The sequence below is a fragment of the Merops nubicus genome, unplaced genomic scaffold, assembly GCF_000691845.1.
Source record: "Merops nubicus isolate BGI_N331 unplaced genomic scaffold, ASM69184v1 scaffold9891, whole genome shotgun sequence".
Taxonomy (NCBI): domain Eukaryota; kingdom Metazoa; phylum Chordata; class Aves; order Coraciiformes; family Meropidae; genus Merops; species Merops nubicus.
Genome location: NW_008586454.1, coordinates 102,291 through 112,526, shown reverse-complemented (window position 1 = coordinate 112,526; position 10,236 = coordinate 102,291). Strand labels below are relative to the sequence as shown.

The following is a 10,236-nucleotide window of genomic DNA, read 5'->3' as shown; positions in this document are numbered from 1 at the left end:
AGTTCCAGCAGTTGGCTGGAAGGAGGAACAGGCAGTTTATGCAGTGGGGGACCTGTGGTGGGAACGCAGTGCTTGAGCCGTGTGTAGCCCTCCCTTGGTTTTGCTTGTACATCAGCACAGTTTCATTGCAAAGTGTGGAAGGGAAGCCGGAGTGTCAGTGTTGATCAGTGTTGCCTCTCAGCCTCTGCAGTCCTGTACTGTCAGTTTTCTAATAGAAGGACACACAATGTGAAAGATATATATATCAATGACTATAGGCCAGTCAGCTTCGCCTCCAACAGTGCAAAGGTTATGGAGTAGTTAATCCTGGAAACAATTTTCAAAGAAATGTAAAACAGGAACATGATCATAAGTAGTCACCACACATTTAAGCATGCCTAACCAACCTCATAACACACGACAGTGGGATGACTAGATTGGTGGATAAGGGGAGGGCGGTGGCTGTTTTTTACCTTGACTTCAGCAAGGCTTTTGACACTGTGTCCCTCATAGACAACCTGACAAGGTGGGGTTAGATAAGTGGGTAGTGAGGTGGAATGAAAACACGTTGAATGATGAGGCCCGTAGGGTGGTGGTCAGTGGCACAAAGTCCAGTTGGAGGCAAGCTACTAGTGATGTACCCCATGGGTCAATACTAGGTCCAGTACTGTTTAACCTCGTCACTAATGAGCTGTGGGACAGAGTGAACTGTCAGCATATTCACAGGTGACAAAACTGGGAGGAATGGCTGATACATGAGATGGGTGTGCTGCCATTCAGAAGGATGTAGACAGGCTGGAGAACAATGCAGACAGGAGTCTCATGAGGTTCAGCAAAGGGATATCCAAAGTCCTGCATCTAGGGGAGAGGAGTAACTGCAGATACCAGTACAGGCTAGGGACCAAGCATCTAGAAAGCAACTTTGGAGAAAAGGACCTGGAGGTCCTGGTGGACAAGAAATTGTATGTAAGCTAGCAATGCATTCTGAAGGCAAACGTGGAACATGGCCAACAGCATCCTGGAGCATTAGGATGAAGCATGAGGAGAAGTGTTGCCAGAGGGGAGGTGATCTTTCCCCTCTACTAAGCACTGGTGAGGCCACTTCTGGAGTGCTGTGTCTAGTTTCTGGGCTCCCCTCTGCAAGAGACGTATAAACACACTGGATAGAGTCCAGCAGAAGACCATAAAGATGATGAAAGGACTGGGACATCTCTAATGAGAACAGGCTGAGAGAGCATGGTCTGTTCAGCTTGGAGAAGTGAAGGCTCAGAGAGAATCTTACTAATCTCTATAAATACCTGATGGTGGGCATTGAAGATGATGGAGCCAGACTCTCTGAGCTGAGTGATGTGAGAAGAGGCAGTGGGCACAAATTACAAACAATGAAACTCCATCTGGACACATGGAAACACTTTTTTACTGGCAGGGTGGTCAAACTCTGAAACATGTTGCCAGGGGAGATTGTGGAGACTTCATCCTTCGAGATATTAAAAACCTGAGTGAATGTGGTCCTGGGAAACCTGCTGTAGCTGACCCTGCTGGAACAGCAAGGTTGGTCAAGGTGATCTCAAGATGTCCCTACCAACCTAAATGATTAGGCGTGTGAACCAGGCTTTGTACACATACTGTTGAAACTATACATTCAAGAGATAGAGAACTAAAAGAAGGAAAGGAGAATACTGGAGATTTTATCTCCAAAAGCATTTTGAATTTGCCATTTGGTAAAATGGAGACTTTGAAGCTGTCTTCTTTTCCTCCCATGCACTCCTGAAGTATTTTCCCTATTCTTGCATGTATTTTCTCTGTCATGGTTTTTTTTTTTTTTTCCTGCAACTGCTGGTGCAGCCACTCTTTCTCTGGACCTGAGCATTTTTAACATGCTTTTTGATTCTCAGCACCTGAACAGTGTTACTGTAGTAAGCTGGAAGGGCCAGTTGTGACTCTGGCCTGCCCTTCTTACTCAGTCCTTTTTGCCTGGTCTTGAGTTCTCCCACTCTGTGATGGGAGTCCTCACAGGATTGAAGGAAGGTATCTTCAGGATGACATAGGGAAGAGTAAAGTAAGGCTGGAACGTAGTGCCTTGACAGACAAATGGACTTATAAGAAGGGGAAATGTAATTAGTGGAATTTATTAATTCCATACACGAAGGAGGCAGATACGGTGGAGATGTAGCAAGGTAGAGCTGTGGGATGTTTGTATCTGCATAACATCAGTGTATGTAATTTTATGCAAGTTTTCTCTCAGACTTTGCAATGCTTTTCTAAGAGTAGGTATATCCTGCAGCCCTGCTAAGAATAGGCAGGGAATCTTAAGAAAACCCCTGAATTCATGATTTTAAAAAAAAGGTGGGAAGGGAAGTGGAAAAATTAAATAGAAAGTAGAAAACTGTACCAGAAGAAGTGATAGGGAAGAAACAGCACAACTGAAAATCAAAAGGATGATTAATGAAGGAAGACGAAGGCAGTAGTTGTATGAAACGTGGGAAAGAACTAGAAACATGCATCTGCCATCTCTGTCTGTGGGCGAATCATGTTGAAAACTACTCAACTATTTGCCAGTTATGTGACTGTTGTTCCTCACTAGAGACATTTTCTGGAAAAGATTTGCGATTCCAAACATTTTAGAAAGTGTATTGAAAGGCTGTTATGCTTTGAAAAAAAGAATTAAAAAAAGTGGTGTCAAAGTTTCCTGATTTATCTCAGTTGATGAAGGTTAGACAGCTTTGAATGTGTGATCTAGGTTTACTTAATACCTGCAAAACTAATGCAGTAATTCACAAGAAATTATTTTTTAGATATTTACTTGCACTACAATGTTCCATTCCACTTGGGTGCTGGAAAATGTTGATTTTCCCTGGGGAGAGGCTGCTTTAATGAGGTGAGATGATTAGCCTTTTATATGAAAAAAAATCCAAAGTACGTCTCTAAGTCTGTCTCTTTTACCATTTTTCTGTTAGTAACAATATTAATACTGAGAAGCTGGTGTTTAGCCCTTTAATACATGAAGTCACCTGGATAGAGTAATGTTGCTTTTCCCAGTGAAACCACATTAAATTTGGTGCATTTTTTCTTTAAAAATACTCTTAATAAGCTGTGTATTGATGTTAGCTTTAAATGAGATTTTTACTTTTACTTCTGCTTTCAGATGTGACAAATTGCCAAATTATGTTATCATGAGTGTAATGATGTCATGAACATTTTTCTAGGTTCCACAGAGGAGTTGTTTTTTTTTTTTTTTGTTTTTAGTGAGCTTATGTAGATCTTTGCTACAGGAAAACATTTAAATCCTTAAGGAGAGTTTAATCTCTTAAAACAACTGTGTAAGTCTAGTGTGATGGCATGTCACTGCTGTCATCCACTTGTATTTCTTGTCACCAGTTTATCTTATCATCATGTGTTTTCTCATCATCAATACAGTTGATGCAGTGTGTGACCTATAGCGAGGTGCTAAATTCTTCTGTGCAGAGTTGAGAAAAGTGAAAACTAAGTGGAACACTTCTCTTCTGGCTGGTATTATTGCTGGAAATATTTTGATGCCTTCAGAGAGAAGATGCTTGAGAAAAGTGTAACATAAGAATGCCAGTAGCATCCTGGCTTGTATCAGCACTAGTGTGGCCAGCAGGGACTAGCGAAGTGATCATTCCCTTCCACCTGGCACTGATGAGGCTGCACCTCGAATAATGGGTTCTGTTTCAGGCCCCTCACTACAAGAAGGACATTGAGGTTCTGAAACCTGTCCAAAGAAGGGCAACAAAGCTGGTGAAGGGTGTAAAGAAGAAGTCTTATGAGGAGTCTTATGAGAGTATCAGTCTCTTCTCCCAAGTAACAAGTGATAGGACAAGAGGAAATGGTCTCAAGTTGCACCAGGAGAATTTTAGATTGGATATTAGGAAATGTTTTTCTTTTACTAAAAGGGTTGTAAAGCACTGTAACAAGCTGGCAAGGGAAGTGGTTGAGTCACCATCCTTGGAGATATTTAAAAAACATGTAGATTTGGTGCTTAGGGACATGGTCTAGTGGTGGACTTAGTGCTATGTTAATAGTTGAACTCAATGATCTTAAAATTCTTTGCCAACCTAAGCGATTCTGTTACTCTGCGGTGTAATATTTATTTCCACTAGCATCACTTTTATTTTTTGGGAGCACTGCAAGTCTCCTAGAATTCATTTTACAGGAGAAAAAAAACACCTAAATCAATTCTCTACTTCTTGCAACTGCTTCTCTGTCATTTTTTTTCATCTCTTCCCATCCTGCTTTTAAAATCAGGCTTCTAAGAAGTCTTTTAAAAATCAGCCACTGTAGGACATGTTCATTATATCTGCTCTTCTTCTTGCTCATTGAGCCTTGAGCTAGATGATTGAAGTTGGGACAGCAGTTGCAAGCAATTGAATTGATGACTTGGAAGAAAAGCTAGCAGGTGAATTCAGCAGGGTGTCCGTTTTACCGTGTAGTTCCTTGATTACCAAGAAAACAGTGCATCACATTTCTGCACATAGTTGGTTCATGTAGTAACACAATCCCCATCTCTAGCCTATAAACAAGCAATAAATCTAGAGCTGCAAGTGGGTGGGGAGTGGAAGTGGGTGGACTCTGTTGTGCTCCTCAGGAATTTGGTGTACAAGCTAGGAAGGTGATGCAGGAGGTGATGTTGGTGGTTTGGCTGCATGTATGGTATTGACTATTCAGTCTCCAGAAAATTATCAATTGTGTAATACTTGGAAAATAAAATGCAAAGTAAGCTGTTGTTTTCCAGCCTGCTTTTTGACCCATCGACCTATATAAATAATTCTGGATAGAGTTAATAATGTAGATGTTTAGTGTTTGAAAGAAGGAGATGTTTGCTGTGAATTAAAAAAATCTTAAGTACTTTTGGCAAAATAAGATGTTCATACAAGTGAATATTTTGTTATTTTCGGACCAAAAAAAAGGAGTTACTTGTGTTTATAAACAAAAGGTTGTGTTTGCCAGCAATACTCTTACGTAAGTAGGCATAGGTATTCTGTGTATGGAATCAGATTTTTGTTTTTTTAAGTTTCTCCTTTATTAGTAAAGGTAATAGGAAAAGTTACAAAAGACTTTACATCTTTCCAGTACAGTTTGTGTGTTGTTATAACGTACAACTCTAGGCATTTCTGTTTCTGTGCTTTTGCTCTGTGCATACATTTGTAGAGCCAGTTCTGTTTACAGACAATGAAATGAAGAAGCGATGGATGTATACAAGTAGCATCAGTGCTGTGATGAAGTGCTCTTAAAATAAGTATGCGCAAGTAGAAGTATCTGGAGATATGAAATATTTAGAGGGTTGAATTAATGACCGAGAAGGATGGTTTGATGTTTTGAAAGTTTCTTTTAAAAAGATTAATCAATTATGGATTAATATAAAGCTGTTTGATTAGCTGGTGGCAGTGGGTGTTGTCTCTGTGACAATAAGGGGAAGAGTTGGTGTGAGGCAGCTGTGAGCCAGAGGTATGACCGAAGGGCAGCGTGGTTGGGCCAACCTGGCCTGGGGCTGGGGCACAGGGCTTGCATCTCCTTGGCTGGATGGTCATTCAGAGGCCTGCTGCAGCCCGGGGCGGGGCTCTCCTGGGACTGGGGTGGATTACTCATAGAATAGAAGAATCATTATGGTTGGGAATGACCTCTAGGATCAGCAAGTCCAACTTTCATCTGAACTTTTCCCTAACCACTAGACCATAGCCTCAAGTGCCGGCAGCCTGGACATGGCTGGTGCTGGGATTTCTCCAGGCTGATAGCAAGGAGGTGTTTTCCCACTAGCTCGTGAAGCTGCTGGCTCCTCCTTCATGGTGACTTCTGCAATGCACTGTGCATGTAGAGCTAGAATTGTGTGTTGCGATTTAAAAGTAGCTTCTATTAGACAGATTTTGTAAACATAGATTATAGAGGAAGTAAAAATCATTATAAAAAAAGATCTGAAATGTAAGACATTCTGACATGCGTTTCAAAATTCAAGGATGTTTCTGCAACTTCAGATGAAACCCTGTCTCTCCCCCGCTTCATTGTATAATACTTCCTTAGCTGAAAGAAAGTTTCCATGTGTTTCTCTGCATGTGTGTGTGTATATATAGCCAGTTAATGGGCTGTACAAATAAGGATTGTGCTTCTTGCCTAAATGATGCATCTTGATGATACTGCTGTGGAGCATATCCGTTGTCTGATATCAGAGCTGAGCTCTGGAGGATGGATGCTCATTTTGGTGAAATCTCAGCTGCTTTTTCTTTTTTTGGACGTTTTTTCTCCTCATGGCAGATCTTGAATCACACGATTTCAGTCATAAAAATCACGAAGTCAGTGTTAATGTGGGTATCTCCCACATGAATCTGAAAATGGTTTCCCTCTTCGGTTTCTATGTTTAAGACTGGTCCCAGTGAATGGTCTAAATATAAGGCCAAGGATCACAGAGCTCTGTGTTAGAGGTATCACTTAAAGCACCTCTAAAGTTTTTATCTTTCTAGGGTGTGTATATAACACTAAAGTATAAATTTTCTGGATGAGATTTTTAAACCGAAAAGGATATTGTTTCTTTAGTTTCCTCCATGGGAGCTGCCATTTTATCGATGCTGTTTAGTAGAGGGCTCAGTTTACGACAGAATGCTGAGAAACTGTTAGAGAACATTGGAAATGAGAATATTTCCAAGTTGTGAAACATCCTGTGAAGTTTAATTTCTAATTAAATGTTTAAAGGTTTCTGTACTAAACCAAAATAAGAACAAAGTTTATATCACAGGACTTCAGTCTTTCAGCTTTGTAGTAAGACTACCCACATGCTAGTGTACAGACCCTGTTCAAAGTTAGCAGTATGGTTCTGATCGACCATGACTTCAAATCAGATTTTTTTGACACTGGCTTTGATACGACATTATAGTATCGGTGAATAATCTGGAGAAATATCACTGGAGTATGTCTGATACCTACTCCTTTTATTTGAGTAGCAGCTACTCAGCTTAGTGAAGAAATGAAGATTTTAAGGCATACCTTTCTTATCTCTAGCGTCACATATCACAACATTTCTTATTGAAAAAACTTTTAAAATGTGTGTTGATCATTGGGCAGATCAAATACATTGAAATGTGTTTAGTATTCTGTATTGTCCTGCTGACTTTAGGCTAACCTCTTCTGTATAATGATGGCATATAATTACTCTTCAGAACTGTGGTCTTGGTGTCAAGAGTCAGGTATGTCAAGTTCAGGACAGAGCTGCTCTCTTCAACATGTTAGAGGAAAATCGTGAAAATGCCACATGCTGTAAAGACTGGCTGCAGATGAATATTTGCAAGCTGTTCCTAAAATGTGAGGGAAGGTACAGAGTGAGACCCAGAGGTTTTCTAGCAGTACTGGTCACATTTGATAATATCAAATAATGTATATAATTATACAGTTATCTGGAACTGTAAAAATCAGGTAGTATGATTTAATTCTTTTACTAAATATTTTGACAGTAGTGGATAGGGAAGAAAAAAGATGCCTCATCTAATAGTAATACTGATGTTACCTGAGCTGTGTTTTGGTTAACGTTTGTAAAAATGTGAATATGTGCTGAAAAGAAAAGTAAGTGGGAAACTTGGCACAAAACAAGAATGTTTTATGCTTCTTGGTTAGTCATTTTCAAGAGTCCGTCCATAGTTCTGATTCAGGAGGGAGATGTGGGGAAAAAAAAATCTCATGATTATTCCCTGAAATTTTTGATTTCTTAAAATTGACAGTATAGGCTATGTAATGCTTTTAGTCAGTCTAGTAAAAATATTTCTCAGTTTGGGAAAGAGAAATCTCTCTTCTAGTATCATGTTTCTTTGGCTCCTTTCCTAGCTGCTAAATGCTTCCTCTCTGGGTACAACCTTTCAAAGATCAGCAAAGGAAGTACTAATAAGCCAAGAGACACTGTTGCCAGTCTAATGTAATTCCCTTTGTAGTGAAGGTGGAGCAGAGCAGAAAACTGCAGCAAGTTCCCCATGTGATGGAGAGAATGCCTATATCCTACCTGAAGTAAAATGGAAACAATGTATGTCAGAGAATGGAATTAACTGATTATCTGACAAAAGTATCATGTTTTACTGAAATTTGATTAGGTAACTGTACACAAACTCATGGCGGGGAGACCGGGCATGGAGCATTTTCCCTGAATACATAAGAGATGTTTATTGCCAGTGGCTAAGCCAGCCAGAAGGTGCATGTATGGGTGAAGAGTGTTTTGCACACACAGACATGGGCTAACCACATCTGAGCCACTGGAAGATGGCTTTCTGCTCTGCAGTAACAGAAAACATCTTTAAAGCCAGCTGAACGACTTTGCCAGGGTAGCTTTCTTCAGTCATGAGATGTAGACAAGGAGAGGGAGCAGATGACTGAGGCTCTTCGCAGATTTCAAGGGAAATGCCTCAAGAGGACTGCAGAAGGTACAACCTGCCCACTCTCTTAGAGCTGCAAGGACAAAAGTCTGCAAATTATGCTAAGCTGGTGTCTCTGCCATGAATGCTGCTTGTCTCGGTACAGCTTTGTTTCCACAACACCTATCTTCTGGTGTGGCAGAAGAACAAGTGAGGTTTGCCATACGTGGTCTTACACCTTGTGGTGTGGTGATGGTTGTGCAGGCCCTGTGCTCAGGCTGACTCTGTGGCTGTCCCAGGGGAGTAACCAGAAACAGGGGAGACTCTGTGTGTCTCTGTTCCACTGTTGGCTGTGCTCACAGTGTGAGTATGTGAGGCAGAGGATGGACTGCCTGACCTGCTTCCAGCAGCTTGGACTGTCTTCCAGGAGCTCAGAGAAAATGTGCCTACAGACGAGTAGGTGTTTCCCCTGATGTCAAATCCATACACTGTTTGTGCACTGCACAGCAGTTCCACTGTTGCTGCTGGAACTCGGGTGTATGTAGAGACCTTGGGTGGAAGTGACCATGACACCTTTGCACCCTGTGAGCTCTGTGGCTGTGGCACTAAGGTGGCACTCTGCTTTCTCCTCCTGGAACCACTTCTGCTGGAAATGAGAGTGCGTGCGGCAAAGAGAAAGTAATCAGACACTATGAGCTGTTTTACTGCTGGCACTAGCAGTGCAAGGCAGGATAGAATTGTTCTGCATTTTGCTATGTTACCTTAACTCTGCTCCTACACAGTGCTAATTATAATCCTGATATGATCTAATTAAAAAACCCTCTCTATACTGCCTGATTGATTCTATAGCTGTGAAGCAGTGAAAGCTGGGCAGGCTTAGCAACTTGGGAGGATCCCTGCTGCAAACTCTGACACATACTTTGTGAATACTGGGGGGAGAACGTCTGTGAATAATGGCGTTGGTAATTATAGGTATTTTCAGTAAAATCTCAATATTAAAAAATACACTTCCTAGATAATTTGTCTGAACGCGTAGATGTGGTGCATGTGGCAGTCTGGGCGCCAAGAGGGGGCTGTAGGTAGTTTTGTGCAGCCATTTTTGCGTCTGAAACAGTTCCGAGTAAGGAGTCGTGGTACTACAATTTCTAGTTCTGACTCTGCTGCTAAAACCCAGTGTGATTTTAATGTTTTTTAATCTACATTTGAATATTGCATGCTTATTTGTTTTCACCAGAGATTCTCAATTGATTGAAATCTTAAATGGTGTCCCTGCTGGCAGAACTGCTTCCCACCAGTTAGCATCTGTCTGCTGGATCTGGGGCTCTGGGTTCATATCCTTGCTTTCACTGACACAAATAGGGTGGCTTAGCACATCTTTCTTTTTTTGTCTCTCCCTCTTTATTTGTGGTTCTCCACCTCCGTAAATCTTTCTCTGTCTTTTCTCTTTCTTCTTTTCCTCTTAACTTCTCACGTAGAGAAGCTAACAGAGGAGGGTGTGTGGGATGAGGAGTGGAAAAGTGGGGGGAGAAAGTGAGAGGGAAAGTGAGGGAGACAAAAGGGAGAATGTGAGAGGTGAGGAGGAGGTGGTAATGAAGGTGGAAAATAGAACAAAGAAGGAGGGGGAGCAAGTGAGTGGCAGGGGAGATTAAATAAGGAGAACAGGAGAGGGGGAGAGACTCTGCTCCTAGACTTTCAGCTGGAGATATGGCAGTCATTTTTTTTTCCAGCTCACAGGAGGAATAATTAGAGCAAATGTTGGTCCTGAAACTCTTCTGCCAGGCAGTTAATTTTGCAATCCCATGCATGCATCAGCTTTGTTTCATTCTTACCTGTAGATGTATGAACAACCTGTGTTTATTAAATGTGTCAAGCTAGTCTGCCCACTGATCAGCATGGCGAAATATCTCTAGGGACT

General features: G+C 41.3%; 1 protein-coding gene across 1 annotated transcript in view; it reads left to right on the top strand.

Moving 5' to 3' along the window:
* The first annotated feature begins 1,381 nt into the window (after window positions 1–1,381).
* Window positions 1,382–10,236, top strand: part of LOC103780962 (regulating synaptic membrane exocytosis protein 1-like) — a 105,662-nt gene continuing 96,807 nt past the window's right edge. The window contains exon 1 of the mRNA XM_008948667.1: window positions 1,382–1,530. Coding sequence (XP_008946915.1) covers window positions 1,382–1,530 — 149 coding nt within the window. The remainder of the gene's footprint in view (window positions 1,531–10,236) is intronic.